Source organism: Branchiostoma lanceolatum, chromosome 1, assembly GCF_035083965.1.
Source record: "Branchiostoma lanceolatum isolate klBraLanc5 chromosome 1, klBraLanc5.hap2, whole genome shotgun sequence".
In the NCBI taxonomy this organism is placed as follows: domain Eukaryota; kingdom Metazoa; phylum Chordata; class Leptocardii; order Amphioxiformes; family Branchiostomatidae; genus Branchiostoma; species Branchiostoma lanceolatum.
This window is the reverse complement of record NC_089722.1, coordinates 13,673,921-13,701,612: the sequence shown is the minus strand read 5'-3', so window position 1 is coordinate 13,701,612 and position 27,692 is coordinate 13,673,921. Positions and strand designations below refer to the sequence as shown.

General features: G+C 40.2%; 2 protein-coding genes across 3 annotated transcripts; one reads left to right on the top strand and one right to left on the bottom strand.

Annotated features, from left to right (window-relative positions):
* The first annotated feature begins 1,349 nt into the window (after positions 1-1,349).
* On the top strand, positions 1,350-23,908 carry LOC136436101 (ribonuclease ZC3H12A-like). Of its 2 annotated transcripts, XM_066429826.1 has the most exons (7): positions 1,350-1,504; positions 3,018-3,235; positions 14,599-15,341; positions 18,513-18,652; positions 19,013-19,247; positions 19,723-19,829; positions 20,193-23,908. In XM_066429826.1, exons 1-7 carry the CDS (start codon positions 1,426-1,428, stop codon positions 21,587-21,589), a joined length of 2,919 nt encoding a protein of 972 aa, XP_066285923.1. In that variant the 5' UTR covers positions 1,350-1,425; the 3' UTR covers positions 21,590-23,908. The 2 variants fall into 2 exon arrangements, with proteins under 2 accessions (XP_066285923.1, XP_066285933.1); XM_066429836.1 differs by lacking the exons at positions 1,350-1,504; positions 3,018-3,235 and adding an exon at positions 9,683-9,778.
* On the bottom strand, positions 23,901-27,489 carry LOC136436109 (uncharacterized). The gene is made up of 5 exons (XM_066429849.1): positions 27,261-27,489; positions 26,864-26,978; positions 26,176-26,441; positions 25,055-25,199; positions 23,901-24,066 (listed from the first exon to the last, which is right to left on the bottom strand). The coding sequence occupies exons 2-5, from the start codon at positions 26,914-26,916 to the stop codon at positions 23,955-23,957; spliced, it is 576 nt and encodes a 191-aa protein (XP_066285946.1). The 5' UTR covers positions 26,917-26,978; positions 27,261-27,489; the 3' UTR covers positions 23,901-23,954.
* Positions 27,490-27,692: the final 203 nt, after the last annotated feature.

The window sequence follows — 27,692 nt, the reverse complement described above, 5'->3', positions numbered from 1 at the left end:
TGATCCTTTGAGATGATATTTTTGTTCTTCGTAGCTTTTCACTGTATATAACATGCGTCGGCGCCGAGTCGTTCTTGGAAGTGCCTTTCAAAAAGTTTCGTGCCTTCTAACCACCGTCAAATGGCTTCCAGTGCCGACACCCAACAGTACAATATATGAAGTGATCCTTTAAGCCACCTGACCTTTCGTAGCTTTTCACAGTATGTACATGCAATGGCACCGTGTCGTTGAACAGAAGTGCCTTTCAAAAATTAGTTTCGTGCCTTCTAACCGTCAAATGACTTCCAGTGCAGAAACCCAACACAACAGTACAATATGTGAAGTGATCCTTTATGCCACAAGATTGTTGTGTTCTTCGCCAGTAGCCAAAAACTGTGTTGTACACAGTTGAGGCCATGTCGTTCTTACATGGAAGTGCGTTTCATGGTTCAAAAAAATTGTTAGAGGACAGTTCCCGGTTAGAAACCCAACAATATGATTTGTGAATTTACCCTTTGAGTCCGAGCAAAAGCTTTCGTAGCTGCGCAACGCCTGTCATGCTCGCAAAATTGAATTACCTTGCTTTCTGTCTCGTACAGTACAATGTAAGCCTGTAAGGATTAGCGCATCTTACTGCGTAGTTCAAGTTTATGTTGACTCTACGTGCTCTACACAATTGGTGCCTAGTCGTTCCGTGGAAGTGAGTTTCAATCCTTTTCGTGTTTTCTAAACGTCAAAGGACTTCAAGTGTAAAAAACCCAACAGTATGATATGCGAAATTACCCTTTGAGTCAGCAGAACTTTTCGTAGCTTCGTAGCGTATTTCATGCTGTCAAAATTAACCGATTATCGCATTTCTGTCTCATATACGTATATAAGGATAAGCGTATCTTACTGCGTAGTTCAAGTTTATGTTGGCGCTATGTGTTGTACACAATTGGTGCCTTGTCGTTCCGTGGAAGTTAGTTTCAAACTTTCAATCCTTTTTTTTGTCTCATATACGCACATATACTGTATAAGGAAAAACAAGTCTTACTGCGTAGTTCAAGTTTATGTTGGCGCCTCGCCAACATTCCCCCCCCCCTTAATGTCAACATTAAGGTGCTAGTGAGGGACGTCGTTGAGAGAAAGTCGGTGCCGGTGAGTCACTGTCAGCTGATGCGAGCACACCTGGAAATTACCTTATCCCACATCTTGGTCACATGTACTGATTTAGCTAAGACACCTGACCGAGAAAAAGACCACCGGGTATATATAGGTGTATTCTTCTATCGTATACTTCAGTAGAGAAAGATAAGACTCGGCTTTTTTTTTCTTTTACCGGAAGTTGAATGATGTGCTCGTTTTAATAAGTTACTTTTCTTCCCCAGAGAGCTACTTCCTTGCCGGAACTATACGGTGACTTGCGAAGGAAAGTTATTCACAGCATTCTCAGACAGACGTGACATGTGTAAGACAAGCATCTGTGCTACGAACAGCAGAACCCGTGAAATGACTAGGAACAAGGACCATGCCGATGGTAAAGGTGAGAAACGTTTTTGTGAGTTCGATTTTAAACCTCCTTGGTTCAACGCGTTAGATTAGCCTCTACCAGGCCCCGCGGATGGCTGGGAAAATAGTAGAAATTGGCTAAATAGAGTGAATCGTATGCTAAGAGAGTCGGCTACGTAGAGAGGGTCCAAAGCTACTGCCTTTGTTCAGAAAATGAACAGATTAATTCTATTGCCTTTCTTCTCACCGACATATGACAGACTAACGGAGCCTGCAAGTGAAACTCTAGCAAATATTCTCACTATAGCCGGCAGTAGTCTGGCAGAGACTAGTGTTAGATTCTAATTAGATAGTGCTGCTTTAAGGAGAGGAATTTCAAATCTCTTTGAACTAAGAAAGGGGCCAATCTCGGAAGTTGCATACCAATAAGTAACGTTGAAAGATATCTTACTACTTTAGTTCAAGCAAAGAGGTTTAAAAGAATCCGGATAGTAGCATGACAGAAAGCAATAGATTAGTAACTAACACATGTGAAATAGAATGCATGAATTTTCGGATGATTATACAAAAAAACGTAGCGTAAAACAGATCAATTGTTAAAAGCTGACGGATGATTTAACTACGAAACTTAGTGATAACTTTATAAAGTTAGCAAAAGAAGAAAAGAAAGTGCTAACCAAGCATAAAAGTTGTGCAATTCTCGCTTGACTCTCTTTTCCGTGTTGTCAAAGGAAACAAACCCCTGGAAATGAACTCTGAACTGTTTCTTGAACTGTTGAGCTGTATGTTTAGACCGTTTGAATAGTTATTTTATGCACTTTTTGTTTTGTAATTTTAGTCTGCGTAGTATGTGTCCAAGTCTGTACGGACTGACCGGGCCAGCCAGTAGTAGACGGTAACGATACTGAGACGTCAACAGTGAAACGGACGGAAGAGGAAGATGATAAGACATTATATAGCCTTCCAAGAAAGTGGAAACAACAGCAATCTATCCCGCGCGCGATGGAGTCAGGGCGAGAACGAAACGCTGGCAGTTTCAGCCGCATGATGATCATGTAATTTGTTGTGACAACCTTTGTGAACACCTCTATTCTTTGACAACAAACGTAACAGTTCGTCTTTTCAACTTCGTTTTGCTGGTTCAGCGCTTCCCTATGGCTTTCCAGTAAACTTATATACAGCACTGTCCGACAACTTCCTCTGCTATTCCCCTACGTTGGTCAATCGTGAATGACTCACAACATCCGTAAACACAACGTGAGCAAGTATTGAAATTGGTAACTTAGTTTTTCACAGCGTACTACTCTACTCTAAGACAATTCTGTGTGTTTGTGTGTGTGTTTTTTAATGGCCTTGAGATTTTAGGCGTGTGCGTAAGGGATGACGAAAGGTGACGTCAGAGGTATAAATGTCAACTCTGACGCTCTCAGTGACCCCTTGTGACCCCGGCCTCGTTTTCATGCCCAACTACAAACAACATGGAGACAGAGCTCCGCAGTCGCAGCCCGTTCGTAGTTTAAACTTTTTGTGATTTTTTTTCTACAAAGCGATGCAGGCTGACCAGGAGAGGAAAGAGGCGTCAGGGCCGTGTGAGTTCGTCGTCCCAGCCGGTGTGAGAGACCAGCTGATAGCGGCGAAGCAGCGGGTCGAGGCGCTGTTCAGAGTGACCGTGCTGTTGTTGAACGTCGCCTCGGCAGAACCGGCCACTTCCTCCAACCAGTGGGTCCGGGTAGAGGGCGAGAAGGAACGCCAGCTTCGGGCTAAGGTGGGTCAAACTAGCCTCAAAACCTGCGAAAGACATGCTTGACATGCTCGTTATCGTAACAGGGGGATTTTTTGGTGAAAAAGGCCTGCGCGGGACAGCATTTTATTTTTGAAGTAGTTTATTTCCGCCTTCAGAATGATCGTGTTTGATATGGGGGAGGGGGGTGGTTCAGCTCAGTTCCTCTTATTTAGTTGTTTACCCAAGGCCATGGGAAGTGATGTGGAGCCAAAGTCCTTGGACAGAATATATAAGGCCATTGAAATTATAAAAAATTGGATAAAGCATGAAATTGTTTCTCAAGAAACACGGTGTTTACATTTACCTGAGTCACGTTTAGGTGACAACCGTGCGTGGGCTACACAGGTGATACATTATACTACACACAGGTTGATTGACACAGGTGATATATTATACTACACACAGTTCCTATGACTGCTCTTTTACAAAAAGCATGTTTTACCACGTGCCTTCCTGTACCACTGGTCATTTTGGCAGTTGCTGCTGTACATTTATTTGTTTCCTTCTCAGAGTTTCTTGATTACTTCCTTTATTTGTACAGTCTGTTGCTAATTTTGCCTTGCTTTTTTGAAATCTTGTTCAACCGTTTTCTTGAGTACACCATGTGTTTAATTTTAGACGAGATTCGTCTGTTATGGAAGTGCTTCGGCCAGCGTTATAAGTAATTCCTCCTCTGTGTTAGTTTGCAAGCTAAAAATGTACCAGTTTAATATCTCAATATACATAGTCACCAAGGAATGCTCTTCAGGATTAAAAATACCGTACCGGAACATACCAAGTCCACTTGTTGACATTTCCGTCGCTTTTCAGTCAGGCTCAAGGATGTTGTGGATACTCCTCTTGACTCACACTATAGATATACTTTACTGTAATCACCCTCACCTTGAATATGAATGTTAATATTAATAACGTTATGTACATCTTATTTGTAGAAGCTCATGAATGTCCTTTTATTCTTAGACTAGCAGTGTTAATATGGTACTGGTATAGATTTATATGTGGCCAAAATCGTTTTACTCCAACTTCCAAAAGAAAATTGTTACTCAAAACAATCCAATGACATTTATGACATGCAGCAATGGCTTATTATCTATGTCTGTTTGTCTTTATCTGATGTGTCATCACATATGTTACTGTATAATCTCAGTGCACCCTGTCCCATACCTAGCTTTATCTTTTGTGTAGTAAGATAAATCATGTGACACCTCAAATTTACAACACCATCAAACAAAGAGGAGTCAACAAACAGGTGGCCACTTCCTGGAAGCCAAACCAAGAAGGGGGTGTGTTCTCGGCGGGTGGTGGGGTCTTGGCCCAAAACAGGACAGAAGGGTTGGGGTCTTGTGTTTAATTAACTTGGAGTTGGACTTGAAAGAATAAAGTTGTTGAATTTGAAATATGTCAGAAACTGTGTAGTACAAAATTCTTAGCAAAAAAAAAGTGACCCCATTCCCAAGACAGAATATTCCAGAATCCAGCTTTTTCGTCAGTAAAAAGTTACCAGAAAGGTTATAAGGAAGACTTTATTCAGAGAATTTGTGTAATGAGTAACTGGCAGCGTGATAGCCTATAGCTACATAACATTTCCTCCATAGCATGTCCAGACTGCCTCAAGCTTGTACTTAATGGGTGTACCCCAATCTTACTAATTGGACATTAGACATTTCATTGAATAATACATACTAACATTACATCTTCTAAGTAAATTCACTAACAGATTGAAGGGAAAATACTTAGAGCCAGTTTGTTGCCCAAGATATTAATGGAGAGGTACTTACACAGTATATGTTATACCTTGTTCCCTACCCGGCAAATTTTCATTAGACAATTTCTCTCATGAGCTTTTTTAGTAGATTATTGTCACAATGTGATGTAATGAGATTAGCTTGTAGCTAGGACCCCGCATGTTATCCCCTCATGAAAAGTCATTTTTGGAGAGATGTACTTCTTATATACCTGTATGCATATACAATGTACTTCGAATTCAGAAATGACAGTAAATTAAGGAGCGGTCTTAGCCTGGGTGTCATCCTAGTTATCTTTCCATGGTTATCATACTGTAAATGCAGAAATGTTCACGGTGGTTTTATGTTTGCGGTTTTCGTGGCGACCTTTTCACTGCGAACTTAAAATCACATTTTTGTCCTACATGTATACTGTAGCAGTATGTGACTATAGCGCTGTCACAAACTTAAAAACACAGCGAACACTCTTTAGCGCGAAATTAAATGCATGTACAGTACTCCCTGCTAGCCAACAAGCATGAAATTAAGGGAGCCCCGGTAAACTAGATAGGATGGCATCCAGGGTACCGGTAGAGTGGCCCAAACTGGAAACCTGAATTCCTACACAGCCGAAGCATCTACTCTCTTCCTTGATTTCTGCCATGAAGGGTTAAAATAAGTGAGAATAGCTTGCGGCTAAAGCACTGCTGTGTAACAATCGTGACTCTTAAGTTGATTGGGTGTAATAGTTTGACTGGTGCTGTATTTCACTTCCCTCTTAGAGCAATGACCTTAGAACAATTAACGAACATGTAAATTGAACTTGCTTTGACACAAATGTGCCATTAATAGTTTCTATAAGCTTAAATGTATCAGTTACAATATAATGATTATAGAATTGTGCTAAAAATGTATTTTACAAGAGGTATTTTACAATACGTTTTTATCTTGCTTGCATAGGTAATGGGCAATGTTGAACTTTGAACATGCTCACGCCATGTACCACAGGGTGGCACAATAGGAACATCATTGTTGCATTAGTGACTTGCAGTTCTTATTTGCACTTGTTTTTGTACATGTACAACTGTGCATTCAATGATTTCAGTAGAGTATCATATCATTGAGGATAATGAATTGGAAGGAAGAAATCAGCTACATTCATGACATAGTTCTTTACAGATTGAATCTGTTCTTTTAAGTTAAGTTTTTTATATAATATTATGATGGGGGAAAAAAATCAAAATCAACTTTTACTAGTTTTATAGATCAACTAGTCTGCTACCCCCTTGTGAAACCATGGAACGGCCCATTCCACAGGTGGGGTGTTAGGTGATAACCATCTAGTGTTTACCCGCCTTGTCAGCATTGGGGGCATTTTTTACTTCCTCATCGATAAAATCACCATGCATCTCGATCATTATGTGACATGTTCAATTAATGGCCAGAAAAATGTACATGTATGGGGCTGCATTTAAGATGTAAGTCGAGGAAACATTATGCATAAACCATAGAGTTGATCTAAAGCATGACTTTATTAGGATGAGGAAGTAAAAATGCCTTTTTGGGGGGTTGTAAACAACTGTGTAGCTTAATCCCCAAGCAGATGTTGGGGTTGAAAATTGTAATGTTTCTTACAGTACTGTCAGAAAAAATAGATCAGAAAACGGTACAACTTTCTACCTCAACATCTGCTTGGAGATTATATGACAGTTATGTATTTTACCTGTCTAATTTTCCTTGGAATAGACAAATCCCATAGCCCCGCCAATCTCTGTCAAAACGTGGAAATGCAAAAGTAAAACATAAAAATGCAAATATTTGACGAACATGCAGCCACTCTCTCATTGGTTAAACAGTTTATATTCCCATGCTATCATTGGTTGAACTGCTAATTATGATGGGCAGTCAGGATTGGTCTATTAGCTGGAGGCACAAAAATGTGAAAGATGTAGTCTGTAGACTTCCTAGAATTTGTGTGCCTTGTAGTTCACTGTGCTGTCCAGTTTTTGAGTAGGGAGGAAGAAGTTGAAATTCTGAGGAATATTTTACGTTGCAACCACACGCAGTCAGGAGATTCAAAGTAAAACTAAAAGCTATAACTTTATGAAGGCTATGTCCATAGACTATAGCTCTAAAATATATATCTCTATAAAGCAACCAATATCTAAGGATTAGATTAGACAAGTCAAGCCCTAAACCTTCCCCATAACTATGGTCCATAGTTATGGGGAAGGTTTAGTACCCAGGGCTTGACTTGTCTAATCTAATCCTTAGATATTGGTTGCTTTATACTTATAGAGAGATGTATTTTCAAAATTATTGTGTTGCTAGTCTGCTGCAAATTCGGGTGCTGGATGCAAGGTGCAAGTCTACTATAACTTAACATTTGAAGTTGTGCATGATAGATTAGACCATTTGGTTACATGTAGCAGTTAAATTGATGAATGTTACTAGTAATAGGTTTAATGGTTATAATAATAGGGCTGTACTGGGTATTCAGTCAGGACACTGACATAAAGTTATCCATAGTGACCTGTTGCAGCGCTGTCTTTTTCGCAGGTTTCAAATTGGAAATAAAGGTTATCTTCAATTTAAAAGTCTAATGACAATCATAAATTGCAAAAAGTATGTACCAATGTTGACTGTTAGTAATTAGGAAGATAAGAAACCTGACCTTTTTTGGCTTGAGGAAAAGGGGCGTTCTATTTAATTAATAGTAGTCAGACTTTGGGTTGCCCTTTGTTTAGTAGGAAACAGCATTTAATCATTTCCTGAATGGTGGTGAGTCAGAATCATTTAGTGAGTAACTGTCAAACGTTTCCATGTATTTTTGCAGCTATGGGTCATTGACATGTTACAAACGTTAAATCAAGGTCATTGGCATACATGTATACTATATGGCATACTATACAAATGTACAGTCAAACCTGTACAAGTGCCCCCTCTACACAGAGATGGAATGTGACCACTTCTTGGTGGTCCCTTAGATAATTTTTCCCATGCACATAAGAGTTAATAATTCTGTCAATAGTCACCTCCTGTCCTCATAGACTAGATTTTATCGGTCCCCCAATTGGTCTTCTTGGGCAGTTTTGACTGTACAAAGTATATTTAGGTTCATATTGGAGTGGGGTGCATTGCAAAATAGTTTTTAAAAAGACAGTCTATATAAATTATAGTTATAACGATGAACTGTTTAGGTACGGTAGTATCTGGTGGAAAGGTATTGTATATCACTTATAATTTGTTGGTGTTCAGGTCAGAGGGTATTCAGACCAAATTTCTGTTATCATAAGTTGACCTCAAATATTTGGATATTTTGTAATTACAAATGTAGTCTTATTTGCCCAAGCATGGGACATATTGGCACCAAGGAAGGAAAAATGTATTCAATAGCTTGCCAATCTTTGCACATACTCAGTACAGTATTATCCTTCCTTGTGTGAATCATATGTAGCCTGAGGCAGTGAATTCCGTGTTAGGCCAACCTTAATTGCACTGTTTACAACACGAAGCAGCCATTGTGACCTCCAGATAGCCATTGTGACCTCCAGATTGTGTCTTGCTGTGAAAGGAAGAACATCACAGTTCGAAGGATCTTAGATCAACTGACTTATAATTCATACATGTGAGTAGTGACAATCTGAAATAACTGTTCCACTAGAGGGGACTACTCATACATTTGTACATGCATATTTTGGTATCAAAGTATGATAGTACTCAAGTTATATATACTACAGGTGAGAAAAAAAGGTATCTTGTGTTCCTTTTTCCAACAGTATATCTGATAGGTAATTTGTCATGTTTGTGTTGTCATGATCCTTGAGTCATACCTTAAGTACACATTAATTCAAGGGGGAAAACAGATTGCGTAACCTTGTTGTGTAATACTCAAATTGCATATAGAGTCTTAAAACATTCTTTGAATGTTCTTTGAATCTGCATTGTTGCAAAGAAGACTCATTTACATAGACATTTGAACCATTCCACCATGAAAGTTTGATTTGATTCAGAAAAGTATGTCTTCCTCCCTATTTTGGTTGTGTTGTTCAGACCTTCAGGGTCATTTCCTTATCAAAACTTGCAATTAGGGCTGTGCCCCTCCCCCACTTATACCTCCCTCCTAGCCTCTATAGCAGGCTGAAGAGTTGGGCTTTTTTTTCATGTTATATGTTGTTTTCTCATTGTATGTCAGTTATCGATTGTACACGGTTTCTTGTTAGCCAGGTCTTGTAACAAGATGCCATGTACCCTGACATACAGTCAGAAAACTACACAATGTAAGGCAAAAAAAACCCTCCACTCTTACTAGTAGGAGGCTACCTCAGTCCATTATTGAGAATAGCTCAAAGTATTTATATGGGATAAAAGAAGGGCCTTGTTCAACCTGACAAAAAGGCACGACTGTGCAACTTGTTACACCTGGTCAACTGTATGTCCATGCCAGGAACAAAAGGGGGCGTGTCTCACGTGAACTTTGTATTGCTTCACAGTTCAGGGCACACTCACACAAGCCTCTTTGGGATGAGGTCATGATTCTATAAATAGAATACTCCCGTTTGTACCAGGCAATTCCACACAGTACTGGTTCGTTCAGTTGTAATGTCCACATTTAAGTTGATGACTAATTGAAAATGAGCCAACACGTGTTGTAAGGTTGATTTATACACTCATACTCCTATGACACACTTAAGACATACAGTAAGGTTTCAAGAGTCCATTTGAGAACACTCCAGGCAGGTCAAGGGAAGGGATAACATTTCTTAAAAGTCCACCAGTACTTACCACTTTTCAGTCACAGGTAAGTACATTTGTACTTGAGTGTGCCAGACATACTCAGTCATAAGAAGTTTAAGGTTCGAAATACAGTTGTTTTGTTATAATGTAAGCCACAATTGTATAACTACAAAATTCTATTTAAGATTTAGTAAAAGTGTAATTCTATGTGTCGTTAAGCTGTTTATTAGTTGTAAGGTGTTAACTGTTGATGGGGACAACCCTATATTCTGATGCCCCTATTTTACGCTGCTGTCAGGGTTAGGGGATGTCAGAACATAGTTATTTTTTAACATAGAGGTGTCAGGACATACATTGTAGGTGTGTCGGGACGTAGGTGTGTCAGAACATGTGACCGTTACTAATTGAAATGTCTTTACGGTTTACCTTGTAGTAGTTGTTACCTAGCACTGTACTTGTAGTTTCAAGGTTGTTACCCAGAACCAGTTCAGCTGTTTGAATAGGTGCCTGTCATGCTGGGTCAAGTTTGTTTGGCTTGTTACACATAGGAATAGTATTTTAAGTATGTTGGTGCATGTGTGTAGTGTCTTATGCGTAAACACACATGCACAATGCAGTAAATGGTCTAGTTTTCAAAGTTATGCAGATAGATGTCACTTTCTCAAGCCTATACATGTTCATAACTGTAGTCAACAATTACATCATCCAAAACAAAATCTGAGCTACAGCAAAGTAGCAAATTTTTGTTGTATGTATCTGTTAGATATTTCATCATAAGTATGCAGATAGCCTAAACATACATTTGAGCTTGGTGCCATTTACATATAATTTTGTATCTATTCGTATGTTATGATGTTACCAAATTACAGTCACCTACAAGAATGTATACTGTAGATGGTTTTAATATCACGGGGATTAAATTTCACAGGGATCTAATTTTGTGGTAGGGAAAAACAAAGTGTTCATGGTATTTTTTATAAGTTCCTGGAAGAAAGTAGGGGGTAGGTGGGTAGAGGACAGGACAAGCATTTTTGTGGTGGTGTAAGTTTGGGTCAAGAGGTGACCGCAAAAATTGCAAACATTAAACCACCTTACGTCACTGTTATAACCACAGGCTTTTGTAGGTGACTTGCAGCTCCACAAATCCTGCTACTAATCATGTCCAAAAGCTGTGTTCTCACTATCCTACATGTACATTCTAGGACTTGACCCCCATGTTTTGGCTGGCGTTGCCTAATTACCATGATTATGATATATGTATACCTACAAATGTACATGTAGGTGTAGCGATTGAGGTCCAGTCACTATAGGAACTACAAAACACTATCATAATAGTACTCAACTGCTGTCATGCTTGTAGCAATACTAACATCAACATTGGTAAACTTTGTGACCAGTACATATTTGGTTTCAAAAGGCTACGTAAGTAGAAAGAAGGCTTGCACTTGACTTCCCCTTCCCAAACATTCTTGGGATTCTGCCATCCATTGTATTTACTAGATCACTAGGGTGCTGAAGGTTCCTGGCCGAGATATCCTCGCTTTGTATGACATATGTCACAGTAGAGATTGGAATCCAGTAGAGTCCGGAACTCTACTAGTAGAGATTGGAATTCCAATCTCTTATAACTAGTAGAGACTGGAATTCCGATCTCTACTAGTAGAGTTCTGGATTCTACTAGTTGAGATTGGAATTCCAATCTCTACTAGTAGAGATTGGAATCGGGATCTGAATATTGGGATTCCAATCTCTACTAGGAGAATTCCATATTCTACTCGTAGAGAATGGAATTCTACCAGGACAATCTACAATTCTAATAGGAGAAATTCGGATTGCATCGAAAATATTTTGGAAAATAGACTGAATCATTTCGCACAGGACATCTAAGATTTCAGCATAGCTAAGCCTACATTCACCATTACTATTTTAGGTGAGTTACTTCATGTTTTAGATATCTGATAACTTTGACATCAACTTTGGAACTGGCTTGGCAGGGGTGAATTAGCTCTTATAATATACCGAGTCACTAACGAACTGGAAAAACTGGTTGAGCATATTGAGTCACTAAGTTACTAACTCATAATGGCCGTATGCAAATGTCTCTCATTGACACACATTATCAGTGGCATTTACAAATAGCCATTGACTAAGGTTGGACCAGACGGCTATCCCCATGGTTGCAATGTGTCTTGACAGAAGGTTTATTAGATATCTAAAACATAAAAGTGATTCACCTAAAATAGTAATGGTGAATGTAGGCTTACCTAGTTTGCTAAATTTTAGGTGTGAAATGATTCAGTCTATTTTCAAAAACATTTTGATGCAATACAAATTTCTCCTATTAGAATTGGAGATTGTCCTGGTAGAATTCCATTCTCTACGAGTAGAATATGGAATTCTCCTAGTAGAGATTGGAATCCCAATATTCAGATCCCGATTCCAATCTCTACTAGTAGAGATTGGAATTCCAATCTCAACTAGTAGAATCCGGAACTCTACTAGTAGAGATCGGAATTCCAGTCTCTACTAGTAGAGATTGGAATTCCAATCTCTACTAGTAGAGTTCCGGACTCTACTGGATTCCAATCTCTACTGTGACATATACATATATACAACTTGTACCTGTGCCAGGGTGTTCTCGGTCTGTGACGGAGAACACCGGATGTGACAAGGTATTTGAAGCTAGCAAACAATCTCATGGGATCAAAACATTCATGATGCAATAGTTTTCAGATCAGCACTAAGCTTGATATTAATATTATAATCACTCATTACTTTAGTAATCCATGACTTTTATTTTTTTAAATTAGATTACATTCAGCTTATTGTTTAAGTATTAAGGTTGAAGTTGGTCATTAACTTCATTATCATATGGCTGATTCAAACTAACAAACAAAGAGATTGTACTTAAGCTACAGAAGCCATCCTATTGCTGGAATTCATTAGAAATGTACTGTGTGGGCAGCTGGCTATTCACCCAGTCTTCCTTAGAAACCTACAGTCTTTTGCCAATCTGTTTTGGTTACTGTCCCTAACAAACCACAGGAATGATAGGAAGTGTGTATATCTTATCACTGTGACGTGCTTCAACAGTGGGCAAAGTGCATACACATGTAGACAGGCTACGTCATTACATCTTAGTGTAGACATCTTAGTGTAGACAGGCTACGTAATCTCCTAGTAAAGTGTTTAACCTGATTGGCTGATGACTAATGACGTCATTGAGGTAGACATGTGTGGGACATTATAAAAGGCCTGTCTGTCTTAGAGCTAGCCAGTTTTAAATGAGGCAAAGTTGGTTTATGAGAAAAGGGATGTCGTTTTCTGTCTTGACTGAGGTTGATGACTATTGTTGGTAAGCTTGATTTTTTTCTTCTCATCTCCTTGCCTACTTCATATGAGTTGTTGTTTGTTTTGTTACATTATTTACCTACAAAATTCAAAGGCACTCAAGAATAGAAATTAGTAGTTTTTGAGAGGATTTCAAAGAAAGAATTCAGAGACAAAGTGAGCAGTTTTTCTTGGATTCCACCTTGAAAAAAACCTTGGATGTTAAAAAGTGGCGTGTAAAATTTCTAAAATTGAACCTTCTGGAAGGCCATTTCCTGTGTTTTTGAAAGGGTTTCAGAGAAAAAATTAGAGACAAAGTGAGCAGTTTTTTCTAGGATTCTATAGCCTCTGTGGCCTTGCTGGTGATACAAATAAGTCCGCATTGAAAAAAAATTCTTCCGAACCCCCCAAATCCCCCTGGCTACGGGCATGAGTAAGCAGTGTTTTCTTAAATATCATAGATTATTCCTCCCTTTGCCCCAAGTATTAAAAGAATCCTGTCTACTGTGACCACTTTCCCTTGAGTAGTCACCTTGGACAGGTAGGTGTGATTGTCTAGTATCTACACATTAGACATGTATATTCACTTTCGATTTCAATTCATTTTGTTATGGTATCATCATCATCATCATAGCTTGTCGCAATGTATCTCAGTCCAGCTCAGCGCAACTTCATTATAACCACATAGGACGACTTGCGCCATTTGTTTATAGGCTAATGATGTCATAGGTGTAATCCTTAAACTTAAAGTAACAACTTTCAAAGGTTTGTTAATTTTGAAGCTGATGTCTGTTTTAGGTGATCAACAAGAATGAGTCATGGGAGATAAAGCTTTTGTTTGTTCCTTTTGAAGCTGATATCCATTATAGGTGACCTAATGTCTGGACAACTAAAACCCTATAGCTACTCAATTGGGTACAAGTACATGTTGGTACTTGTTTGTTATACTGTATAATATACCTGTTGTTGGGAAGTTCTTTTTTCAGCTTTTGATGTAATGGGTATTTTAGCTTTACCCATGGTGGGTTGTGTGTTTTCTTGTGTCTAGATAATATATATACATAATTAGGGGTAGGTGAAGCTGGGCAAACGATAATCAAAGGTATTTTAGTTTCATTGGTCCTGTCTGTAAAATTAGAAGCATTGGTCCCGAAGTAAAAGAAATGGTGACATCTTCTTGTTCGGTCTAATGTAGATATGATTGAATAATTTTTGCTCTATACAGTTCCACCTACTAGTACTTAAAATGTATGTACATGTAGGTGGAACTGTTCAGAAGGAAGTGCAAAGTAACTAACAGTTACTCAAGCAACTGGATAGATTTTGGAAATGGTGAGACGTTTTAGGTAGCATCCGCTGCCTTTCATCACTGACTGAAGGATGTTATTTAATGTGTGGGCTAACATGCGTGGTTGTCTTGATGTCATTGGGTAGGCTGACCCCTACATCATACTTGTCAAAAATAGAGTGACGGGAATTCCCCCTACTTACGACCATTCTGACAGTTCTGGGTTCACTTCTGTGCTAAGTACCGCTTGTCTTTTATTTCTCCAGGATTACATTCTCTCACTTTGCTGTCCTGATCATGAGCTCACCCGAGAAGAGAAGTGCAGCCCCGAGTTCTACGACGCGCTCGACAAACTACAGAGCAAGATTGAGTACGAGTCACAGGCCGCTTTGACCGCCCTGAACAACACGACATTCAGGATCCAAGCCTACAATGAGATTCAGCTTAGCACGGCGCTATCATTGATTGAAGAGGAGAAAAAGAAGTTTGTTGCAGCCGACATGAGGCACACGGCGGCAGAAAGCCTGAATGAGAACATGAGACTCAGTATGAACAACGGTGAGATTGGTATACCCAGAACACTAGACAATGTTCCCTCCAGTACAAAGAGATCTGACGAAAGCTTGGACAGCATAGATGGCCTTAGATCGAACACGAGCAGCCCAAAAGGGTCTGATGGGGAGAGCTTTGATCCGTACTCAGACTCGGAGAGCATTATAAAAATGGAGTTTGCAGTGAAGTTAGGATATCCCGAAGCGGACGTGTTGAGAGTGCTGAAAAAGTTGGGACCGGACGCCCTCCAGAACGACATCCTGGGAGACCTGGTGAAGATAGGGGTGGGGAACAAGGACGAGGACTCGGAAGAAAAGCAAAGACTGGTCGCCAAAGGGGGGCGGTCCACGCATCTCTCCGTGTGCGATAAGACTGAGGATGAAGCTGTATTTAGTGATGAAGATGAAACAGACAATCTTAGAGCAATCGTCATCGATGGAAGCAATGTTGCTATGAGGTAAGTGTGCATCTGACTTCCAGCCTATATTTGTTTGTGTGTTTGTTTGTTTGTTTATTCATGTTTACATTCCTAACCTTATCCCTAGGCCTGCTAAAGTGGCCCTTTTGGAACCAATTTTGTATTGGTTTTATGCAGCAGGAAAAGGGTTAAAGTCTGCTATTACTTTAACTGCCACAATATTTTTGTAAAGTGCAGGTCATTGTTTACTCGTACAAGTGAAAGTTCCCCAATCTTTTAATACATTCGGCACCAAGTAGAATATGAAACTAAGCTTCCTTGAGTACATAACAGCACCAAATTTAGACATTTTCATCAATTGTAAACAGTAGCGGTTAGAATTGAATGTAAGGAGAAGTTGGACAAGTCATTGATATCTGTGTGTACTTAATGGAGCCATGTACTGTTCTTTGTAACTCTAAACTGTGAAAGAGGAACTTACTAGTAGGGAAGTTTGACTGTTGCCTGGCAAAACTCCTCTTGATTACTGTATGTCAATTTGAAGATAGGAGCAGCATTGAAGGCTACAATGACATTGTTGTAGAATACTTTATACATCGTGTATGTGTATTACGCAACTCACATAGAAAATGTCAAACACACAAAAAAGGCAAAATGTTGAAACTATTCTTTATCAAAGATGTTCTTTCCAAAAACAAAATTGAAGTACGACTTGTGTGGTTCAACAGTGACCACTAAAGGGTAAAAAAAATTTCCTAAGATCTGACTGTTCACCTGTATAACAGTTAACCCACTTTAGCATCTGAGGTAGGTTATAAATCAGACCTGCCCAAAAGCTAAATGTCAGTTAAAAGGTCAGGTACCACACCAGCAGGAAGCTGAGAACTATCAGGTAACACTGTCAACATTGTGTGGGTAGAGAGAAGGTACCTCCCATATGGTTCCGTGTTTAAGGGGAGCCACACCTCGAGCATGCTAAAGAACCCACCACACTTAACGATAAAGAGTAAAAGGATCCTAGCTATAGTGTGATTGGACCAAACCTATTAGTCTGGTCTTCTGCAGCTTGTACCTATAATTACTGTACACTAATGCTGTGTTATGCCTTAAGGCTGTTTACCTGTATTGTGAACAAATTATAGGATGAGCATATTGATAGAGATAATGTACCCCTCCTACATTCTTCTGGTAGACATGACATCATCACAGGCCAGTTTGGGGACGTTGTTGCTTAGACTATTTCAAATTCCTTATAAGTAATATAACGTTTTTGAATGCAAACCTGTACAGGTGACCATCTACATAAGGACCACCTGGCCAATGTGACAACTTAAAATTGATAATTTTTCCATTGACGCAAGCATCCTGTCAGTCGTCACCACCTGTCCACATAGACAAGATTTTATTGGTCCACTGAGTGGTCTTCTTGGGCAGGTTGACTATATTTGACTTGTAGGTTGTTCTTTTTGTGGTCTCATTGTTTTGGCTCTTGGACAGCTGTTTGAACAGTGCTTACGTCAAGCATAAAAGTGTAGGCGGTAACTATTCAAGTACAGAGACTCCCATAAAAACTTGAAATCAGATTAAAAAGAGGAGGTGGGGAATTACTTTGCAAGTCTTTTACCGTCGTCATTCTGTATGGTGACGTAAAGCCGGAGGCCCCGTATATGAGGGGGCTTCAGCCTCAAACCTCTGTGTGTTAAAGAACCCAACACAATTATCAAAAAGATTTAAGGGGTGACCCGGTGCACAGCAAGGCCGCACCTCATGACATCAATTCCTCACCTTAGTTAAGGATGACTGCTTTACCTTTTTACCTTTACCATTTGAAGCTTCTTAGGAGAATTCCTAAGCTGGCAAAAGCAGGCACAATGGCCATATATATGTAGTTGTGTGTTTGTAGTTGTTAGTAACAGCTTTCATGGAATATATCAAACCATGTCTAGAAGAATACAGTAACTTTCTTTTTGCTCACACTAGAAGGGAAGTGTACTGTCTCGTTAATTCATAATCATGATTTTCTTTGGACTGTATCTTGCCTGCGTGGGGATACCACACGCAGTATTAAGCTTATATGGCATGTGGGTTTTCCCCACAACGGAAAGAAAGAAAGGAAAAAGGGAAGTTCGGTGTCACGTTGCCTACGTGTGCTTTATGCTCCTCGGATAACTTCCGCATTTCATGGTTTCCACATTTCAGTCTTTGAGGTCACTCTTTGTCGAAAGCAGATCTAAATGACCTTGTTCCTCTTTCCAGAGTTGTGAGTTGCAAAAACCTTTCCATATTAAAACATGTGCCCAAGTTAGTTGAAGCAAAACAAGCTGAAAATATCAAGCTAGTTCCCTGCTATAAATTTGTGGGACAGCAAAGGCCTTTCAAAGTTACATTGATAAATCTGTTATGATATTGTAGATTACAGAAAAAAGTATTTTGAGCCCTGAGCCCTGGATACCTCACACAAAAAAAGATGTGTAATATGCCTTCTTTGAAAACGGAGTTAGCCTGCTACTACTAGTACTCTCTTTGATTCTAATTCCAGATTTCCAAGAATTATGAGATAAGACAACATCGTAAAGAAAGTCTAACAGGGGATATCTTTCTCCTTTCAATTTCATAGTATTTACATGATGTTGTATATAGGTCATCCCTTTCCCCCTTTCAGCACTTGAATGTGCTGATAGGGTCTTTATAGACTAGATCTATTGTATGTTAATGATGAAAACAGAGGACGGAATAAAGGGAAAGTACCTTACTAGTTGAACTACCTCTTGTGGCTTTGGACTTTCTATTGTTTGGAGTAATACTACAAAAGTGTTGAAAGTTATCAGTTTAAAGGAACATCTTTAATCCCGTAGTGAAAAGTCCCAATCTTTTCCCAACTGTGGTACACTGATACCTTATACATCCTTGTTGTCTTTACTTTCCTTAGAAACAGGAAAGCATTTCACATCATGTTAACCTTGCACTAATGGAGGAATGTCTAGTTTAAGCCCTTACACTTTGCTCAATCTGATACCCAGTACTTCCTGAAGTTATTTCAGTACTACGTGATATTTTCCTTTCCCCCTTGTTGTAATGTTAAGCAGAAAAATTGCTGTGGTAGAGTTTTGACTAGGTATCCTTCTATGGAAGAACGCTCACAAACTTTGCCTTTGTACAATCCACGATGCTCATTTCCTGTTCGTTTTCTTTTCCCTTTCTTCGTCTTAGCCACGGAAACAAGGAAGTGTTCTCCTGCAAGGGGATCGCGCTGGCTGTGGACTACTTCATCAAGAGAGGACATCGTGATATCACCGTCTTCGTCCCCAACTGGAGAAAGGAAGCTTCAAGACCCGAGCAGCCTATCGCTGGTATGGTTAACCTGAATGCGTCTACTATGTGTCTTTTATATTATACATATTTAAAGAAAATGTACTATAGATACTGGCAGTCAGTCTAGTACATAGTACTGTGCAGAAAATCTAAAGTTTCAAGTTAAAAAACAACTTTATTACATGTACAGGTTATGACAATACAAACGCTCAAAAGCCACTCAAAGTTGAGGATCATTTAACGATTAGTACCTGTATGTATAGAATGTCTTCATTGATAAGTTAAATAGTAATCTATTAAACCAAAAACGTACTAGGAGCAAGCATGTGATTTGTATTGGTGTTTTGAGTTTAAAACTTTCAGGTTCAAATGTTTGCCATGTACCTTGTACCTTACAGAACAACAGATCCTTGACAAGCTGGAGAAGGACAAGATCTTAGTCTATACTCCTTCAAGACGCGTGGCGGGAAGGAGAGTCGTCTGCTACGACGACAGGTTCATCTTACGTCTGGCCAACGAGACGGACGGAATCATCGTATCCAACGACAACTACCGCGACCTCCAAACCGAGAAACCTGAATGGAAGAAGATTATAGAGGAGAGACTTCTGATGTACTCTTTTGTTAATGACAGGTACAGGTCCAAATTACTGTTCAAAATTACTGTTAATCTTCTCAAAGTCTTACTAATCAATTTTTTTTATACAACGTCATGTACCTATTTGTAGGCTTTCTATGCACATGTAATAATGATTTTGTTGAAATTGCTCATTCCGGTATCACTACTCTTTTGTTGATGACAGATCGATACAAAAGCGAACTACTTCTATCTTGTCATATTCTTGATAATCAATTATATACATGTGTCATCTACCCATAGACATGTAAGAATGATTTTGTACAAAGGCTCATAGCATCAAGTTACCTCCGACTTTGTCACAACACAGTCTGCTGCAAACTCTTCTAAACTGACACTGACAAAAAATGATGTTTTCTGAAAAAAAGATATTTGCTTTTGAAGGAAGGTCTGATTATTTTGCTGTAACAATCAAACTAAAATCACAGAAATGTGCTTTAACTAAACTCGGGATCTCTTCACCTGTCTACAGGTTCATGGTACCAGATGACCCCCTGGGACGATATGGACCCACCCTCGACAACTTCCTGAGAAAGAGGCCTACAGCACCTGAGAAGAAGGCTCCTCCATGTCCTTATGGTAAGTGTACAAATTAGATAAACCACAATTTTTGTTGCAGAACTTTTTAGTACTCCCTTCCAGAACAGTGCAATATTTTATGCAAGAGCATACTGTAAATGTTGAACTTTTTGCAGTGGTTTAATGTTTGCTGTAACTTCTTAAAACCACCTGTCTCCTACCTGCGTACCCCTATGTTTTGACCGCGATTCAAAATTATCCACAAACCCTCTATTTTGTACCACAAAATTAAATCCCATCAAACTTAAAGGCATTTACAGTAGTGTGTAGGCCTAAATCACGCACAATGGTTAACCACCACTAGAGTAACTCTGTGGCATCAAGTTATGAAACTGACTCCCATCTTTTACTTCTTTTCCACAGGCAAGAAATGCACGTATGGCAACAAGTGTAAGTACTACCACCCTGAGAGGGGCAACGTCCCCCAGAAGTCTGTGTCAGAACAGATCACGGAAGACGGGAAGAACCGGGTCAAGGCACTTCACAAGAGGGTGTCCCTCTCCACCTCCAAGGACATAAAGAAAGACGCACCAAGAGAAAGGGATACTAGAAAGCTTGGGACAGAGACCACACCACCCAGCAACCGCCCTGAGGAGACCCCAACGTTGTATGCGGATTTGAGCACAGAATCCAAACCTACAAACGTTGAGAGGGTCAGCAAACAAGCGATTGCTGAGAAACCAATCAGTAGTGACCGCGAACTGAAACCAAAGTCCACAAGAAAGGAGACTCCGGTCTCCCTAGATACTAAAGACGTCTTCCAAGGAGGCAATCCCGATGAAAGTGCCTCCCTGCCTCCCCAGATCCATCTGCAGGCACCAGACAGACGAGATGTGTCTGCTGCCCCCTTCATGTCCTGGCAAGGCCCGGCCAGGCCTCACCCTACCCACAGTCCCCAGGCCATGCACTCCTACCACGGTGGGTCTGCAAGGGATGTGATGAATGCAGACCCTAATGCTCAGTGGAACAGGCCACAGCCACAGCAGCAGCCTATGTACCCCCGCGAGCCTCGTATGCAGTACAGCCGCCCTTATGACCCGGTCATGCAGCATCCGGGCCACCAGTACCCCGACTACTCCATCGAGACCTTCTACTCCAGCCCGGAGCCCCGGGACGTCAGCCAGGAGATGAGCAACATGGCGCTGCGCGATGCGACCAGTCTCCCTCCGGAGAGCGGCTACATCTCCGGAAGACACGGCAGCTGGGACATGTACCAGCACTACCACAGCCAGCCCGGCGTCCGCAGCCTGCAGCACCAACCCCCCGCCTCCGCTGACCCTTACCGCGACCACAGGGGGGGCTCGCACCCCTTCCAGTACAGCCGGCAGTCCAGCACGTCCGAGCCGCACTTGTACCACGAGCAGCAGATGGGCATGCGGCAGCGGGGTCCCGTCTACAACGGTCAGAATAACCTGAACTACGGCATGACATCATCGCAACACCATCACCAGCAGCTGCGCAGCCGCGCCATACCCGCAAACATCCCGCCTGAGTATGACAACTACTGGCGCGGCCACCCCCAGATGCAGCCTCAGCAATACACCTACCCTTCCAACATGCCGCAGGAGCAGTACCAGATGAAGTCCAACCCCGACGACGCGCCCATCCTCATGGACGACCCACGTTACCGCATTTACGTCAACCTCAGCGGGGTGTTCCAGCCGGACAAGGTTCGTCAAGCGTTGAACCGCTACCCACACGAGAGGGACCCTTCCAAAATCAGTCAGATCATCGTAGACATGCAAGTGTTGAAGGGTTAGAAAGGAGGCTTCATTGTAACAGGTCATGCATGGTATTTTCGGACATGTAACTGTGCCTGGCATGTATTGTCAAGCACAGTTTCATCTGCAGTGGTATGCTACAAGTGGCACAGATTTGTATATCAGGGCTCAAAATAACTCCCTTCAATCTGCAGAAAATAAAAGTATACTAGGTAACAACTTGCAACTTTGCAGGCTAGAAAGATTCAGGCCTGCTATTATGAATAACAGATTTCAAGAAACAGAAAAAAAGCTATTTTGAGCCCTGTAGAGGCTACATGGACAAGATTGACAACAAAAGATGAGGACATTCTTTCATTGAGAGATGAGTAAGACTTCTATTGTTGTGTTGACAACGGGCCATGTCACAGTGAAGTGTCAGTATGGTCTCCTATCAATGGACCACTGCAGCTTGTCATAAAAGGATGTTGAGAAGTAACCTGACAACTTGTAGGAGCGTCTGCTTGTAACAACCTTATGTACACTTGGTATGAAAGATCTTACCCACCCCAACATTTGGGATGGTTTAACCCATTCTGGGGTCTGCCTTGCACTTCTAAGGGCTGTCCACCCCCACATAATGTGTGGTACAGTCCAGAGGCTGGTGAGCTTTGTAGCACTGATAACTTCCTGTGTGATGTTTAAAAAAATTCATGGAGAAAAAAAAACATCACCAGAGTTTTCAAAGTGGTGTTAACTGTTCTTTGCAGTACAAGGTACAGGTGTGATGGGGACAAAAGTTGAAAAAAAGTTTTTTCTTGCTCGTAAGAAAGGTGGTGCTGTAATTCGCCAGTGGTGTCACCATCCTAACATCATAAGGTAAAATACTATGTATTTTAGAAAGCAATGTATCCGCTGAAATTCAGCAGCTGAGAATCTGTTCCCAAGTTCCGTGCACAATGTTATGAATCTATTTTATATATGCTATAATTAGTATAAATATCTAAACTGAACTGGTCTTACTAATTAAATAAGGTACAGGAAGTTTTTGTTTTATTGATATTTTGAAGTTTTCTAAGAATATGTATCCTTTCTTGATTTACATCACTTCAAGAAAATGTGGATACAATTTTGCTTGTTGTTTCCTATGTTAAGATATGTTAATTAATATTATGTTAATTCATTTTAAGTAGCTGCACGTAAATGTTGTAGCACAGTGAAAATCCGAGAGGATGTGGTGTCTTTGACTCCAGCCTCGAAACGACCGCACAGTATATGTTTACAGTGCGGTGAGTTTGCGTTGAGAGGTCACCACAAAAAAGGCGAACTGAGAACACGGCAAAAATGTTAAAATGTACAGTATGTAAGAATTCTAGTACATTTTATGGCAAGAACAACTTGCATGTGCACAGGACAGATTCTCAGCTGAAACCCCACTATGTGGGGGCAGTAGCGGTGTGATAATTGAGGTATAATTACAGAGGTAATTTCCTGTATGCTTTGGAGGTGTAGCTCCTGTGCTTTTTCGTCTTTCGAAACTTTTTCTTTTTACATATTACTATTAGAGTAGGGCTGTCAGTTAGATGGCATTTAGTTCGGTGGTTTAAACCTGTATACAAAGTACTGTTAACTATGCCACTCTGTAATGTGGTTATTAATGATAACAATAACTATTATTGCTCAACAGTTGTATATGATACAACATATGGCAATTTGTACAACAATTCTAGAAAATTAATTGACACCACTAAAACACTAGTTTCGGGGGAAATTATTTACTTGTACAGGCTTTGGTAGAAATTTAGAATGTCTAGGCTCTTTTGTATGTACTGTCATCCAATCCTTAGTTTTCTGATTGCTCAGTGTATGTTTACTTAAGGCTTTTTTGTTTGTTTAAAAGGTATGGTATGACTTGTATTGTCACTTGTAGGTGTTCACATAGCAGGGTATCAAGAGGAATACATGTAGTAAAATAATATTCAATATCAGTACAATTGGATTTTATGTTAGTTTCACTCTGGTCACAATCATGTTGTGTCACTACTTCTAGATGTCTATGTTTGTATTTACAAGTGATAAGGTGATAGGTTCTTTTTTCCGTAGGTATTTGGTAGAGGACAAGCGTGTTCGATTACACAACGTTGCAACAATTGTATGAGCACTCACAAACATGTACTAGTAATTGCTATAAATGAAGTTGGGACTAGAACTTATATCTGTGCAAAACTTCCCAGTTTTCATCTGTAAGGATACAAGGTACTCCCTTGTATAATTTTGTACTATAATGGTGTGGTAATTAATAAGTGTAATTAAGTTTGTGTAATCAATGCTGGAGTGTTTTTCTAGGTGATTGTAATAAATGTACTATAGATGCAGAGATATTTTGTTTATTCGTTTTTTTCTCATCCTTATAGAAAAATTATGTTTAGAAGATGACAACCCTTCTTTTTAACATTCCCAGTTCCATCGGAGTCCACTCATGTCTCTGTTGGTTATCTTGTTCCTCGTAGCGAGCAGGGCTATGAACCTCATCCTCCCTGTAAAAAAAATTAGAGGAACAAACATGACTGTTAAGTAACCAAACGGTTAACAACCTAATGCCATGGTAGTTAGTAAGCCCCCCCCTTTCCTCTAGATGGCAACCACTGAAGGACTACAGGGACCAACTTGTGTGACCCTTGATTTCATAATTGGAATAAAATGCAAGATGTAAAAGTATGACTTCAATAAGAGACAACAAAACATACAAAAACGGAAAATAACTTGTTCTTTACAACATATCTATGAAAGTCGTTAGCCTGGGTGCCATTCTCTGTAGTAAGCACTGGCTCAATCTTTTTGTTTGTTAACTGAAAGTTTGCAAGCGAAATGATTGAGCCAGCGGTTACAACAAAGGATGGCACCCAGGCTAGAAATTTATTGAGGGACCTGTCAAATGTTTGGTCTCCCAGTGGTTGCAGCTTTTAGTGGAAAAGTGGGTGTACATGGTACATGTAACACAGGCATCACACATCACTTATTTTCACCTATTCTAAACAAAGGTCTTTTTCTAACAGACAAATCACTTCAGTTCAAACTTTTCAGTTCATTTTCCTTCCCAAAGTTGATTTAATGGTCTTATTTGTTAGGTGCTAGAAGCAAGAACAAAAACCTGACAAAGTACTTCAGTACATACTGCGTCAGAGTCAAATGCAAATATTTATCGTACTTAGGGACAGTTCCTGATGAAAAAGCAGCTGTTTAACATGTTGTTATATGTACTGGCAAGCCCTTTCTTACAAATGCTGCATGCACGTCATTGAAAGCAAGATACACAAAGGCTCACGACTATAAATAACAACCAAACTGCTCCAATTGAGCATTGTCGCAAAGGATACACCAACAATCGACATGGCTTCATGAACACTGCATTTTCTCAACTTGACTCAGCACTGACAATGTGTCTTTTCTTTATCCAACATCTCCTTGGCGACCTACCAAACAGGAAGTACTGAAACAATACACAAAGGAACAGCATAATTTCACCTGTATGTAGTCGAGATCCTTCTCCTGACAGGGGCTTCCTGCTTTCCGCTATCCTGGGAATCGCGGAGTGGTACTTCCAGGTAGCTGATGTCACCGGTTTGGTTGGGAATACACCCCAGAGGAAACTGGCTCCAACTTATTTCAGCTAGGCAGGAAGTGGGAAGTAGAGGTTCAAGTACGTATACAGTAGTACCAAAGGTCATGACACTAGTGTGCACTGTTAACTCTTACATGGTCATGTTTATACAGCAATGATGTTTAGTGCAACTTGATGCTAAAAAGCTACCAGTAATATATTTAAGTACAGTCAGAACTGGATCAAGACCACTCAGGGGAACGATAGAATCTGGTCTATGTGGGTAGGTGGTCACTATAGCCAGCATTCTTAATGCTTGTGTCAATGGGAAATTATTCTGCTTTCCGCTATCCTGGGAATCGTCAAGTGGTACTTACAGGTAGCTGATGTTGGGAATACACCCCAGAGGAAACTGGCTCCAAGTTATTTCAGCTAGGCAGGAAGTGAGAAGCAGGGGTTCAAGTACAGTAGTACCAAAGGTCATGAAACTGGTGCGCACTGTTAAGGTATCATTCATGAGTTTTTTCGCCCCATAGGCTTACATGTTATAATACGTGTTTGACAAGGGTGCGTTCGTTCGTACTGAAGCTATAGGAAATGCACTAAGGTCATTCATTCTATGTTAAGCACATTTACCCTACATCATGTGAAAAAATTGCCAACTACCAGTAGGCATTCAATTCCTTTTTATGGCAGTTACAAACTGCAATTAGCTACACTCCACAAAAGGCACTTTCCAGCTGTAAGTGCACAACCACATCACTCAAAATGCACCGCTGTGCATGTCTGATTGACTGAGTGTACATTAAACTTGATTTTTAGAAATACATGCTGATTATCCTGTTATCCTAGGCCAGAGGAAAATTCTCAGCTTGTTGCTAAGGGCTACAGGTACGTTTTATGTCACAGTGTCAATTGAATGAGCATAATCTTGTCAACTTGTTTACCATTTTGATGTTTTACATGGACATTTGCCCTGAAAGTTAACTTAAATCTGTCACTTTCAGTTGCTTTGCTATAGTATCACACAGATGTCTGTTGTTACCTTTACATTTCTCCCATGGCTTGTACTGGGAATCAGTCCTCCCCTCACTACATTCCATAGACGTAGAGTCATCCTGAGTGGTGGTGATATCTACCTCCATTCTTCTACATTTTCCCTGAAACCTGGCTTTTGCCATGTCAGCAGTTAAAACAGAGTCAGGCACAGGCTGGTTGGATGGTGCAGTATTTCCGGCGTAAATAGTCCAGAGTTGCTGGTACGTCTCTTGTTCATGTTGGGAAAATGGTGGATCGGCTGACTGCAACATGCTAGAACAAGGAGAAGAGGAGCATTACAAAACAGTGTAGAGGGTGCAGTTTTTGTTTTTGCAGTTATTTTTCATCCTTCTTCATGAGAAAATTTCCAATGATATAAAATAAGTCTACAGAAAACAAGGCAGAACATAAAGAAACAGCAATGCAGAAACAACACACACACACATACACATAGAACATACAGAACACACACACACACAAAGTCACAGTCACACGCACACACACCTACACACAGAACATACAGAACACATGCACACATACACAAATATACAATGTACCGTCACACACACAACAATAGAAATTGCACTGTCTGATTTTGCTGCATGAAGGAAGCCATAAGCCAATCTGATTCCAGCATTCCCCTAGAATGTACAAACCACATGAAGAGCACACCTAGCACACCTGTTCAAACCCACCTGTGAACCAGACGTGTGGTGTGTCTACAGGGCGTGGTCAGGCAACAGGTCATCAACCGTCTCCATGGCAACTCAACTTTGACCTTGTGCAGAAGTCTCTCCAAACTTTTCTTATCTATAAAAAAGAAAGATATATATTTTTACTCCAAAGATATTTCAATCCACTGTTTCTTTGTTTTAGGTATTTCAATGCAGGGATAGCCTACAAACAAAAGCTCTAGTCAGGACGCACTGAGTCAAAAGGAAAGGAACAGAATATTACATACTGGAAAAGGAGGGTAACCACATAAATACAAAATCCTGGCTACGTCAAATTTTGAAGGTGAAATCCTTTTCATCTAAGATATAAGTTGAAACTCGCAGGTTTAAAGAAAATTTGTAAAGCCAACTTGCTTGCCTTGTGAATTTTGTGCTGTTGTGATCAGTGCTATCCACCCCACTGCAAACTCCAAGTCTTCATTGGTATAAGTACCCAGCTGCTGGACAAGTCTCTCCACCAATGGAGGGATGCTGTTCGACTGATGTAACAGCTCAAAAACTGGTTTCCAGAAATCCTGGAACTTTTTGTCTATATGTGGTAACTCTTCTCCCTCGTTTTCTGTGATAAAGAAAAAACTATATGCAGTTAAATTTGCTCAAGAAGACTCAGGGGATTGATACAATCTGGTCTATGTGGACAAGGTGGTCACTATAGACAGGATTCTTAATGCAAAAAGTGGTCACATTGGCCGGCTGGTCCTTATGTACAATGTAGAGATGGTCACTTGGGTAGGTTTGACTGTATAATACTCAAATATGAAAATATATGAACAAGCTGTTGTTATAGACC

Coding starts and splice junctions, on each gene's coding strand:
- LOC136436109 (XM_066429849.1), bottom strand. CDS start 26,916: ATGACCTGTTGCCTGACCACGCCCTGTAGACACACCACACGTCTGGTT. Junction 26,442..26,863: donor ACCACACGTCTGGTTCACAG/GTGGGTTTGAAC, acceptor TCCTTGTTCTAG/CATGTTGCAGTCAGCCGATC. Junction 25,200..26,175: donor GCCATGGGAGAAATGTAAAG/GTAACAACAGAC, acceptor CTTCCTGCCTAG/CTGAAATAAGTTGGAGCCAG.
- LOC136436101 (XM_066429826.1), top strand. CDS start 1,426: ATGTGTAAGACAAGCATCTGTGCTACGAACAGCAGAACCCGTGAAATG. Junction 3,236..14,598: donor AACGCCAGCTTCGGGCTAAG/GTGGGTCAAACT, acceptor TTATTTCTCCAG/GATTACATTCTCTCACTTTG. Junction 19,248..19,722: donor TACTCTTTTGTTAATGACAG/GTACAGGTCCAA, acceptor ACCTGTCTACAG/GTTCATGGTACCAGATGACC.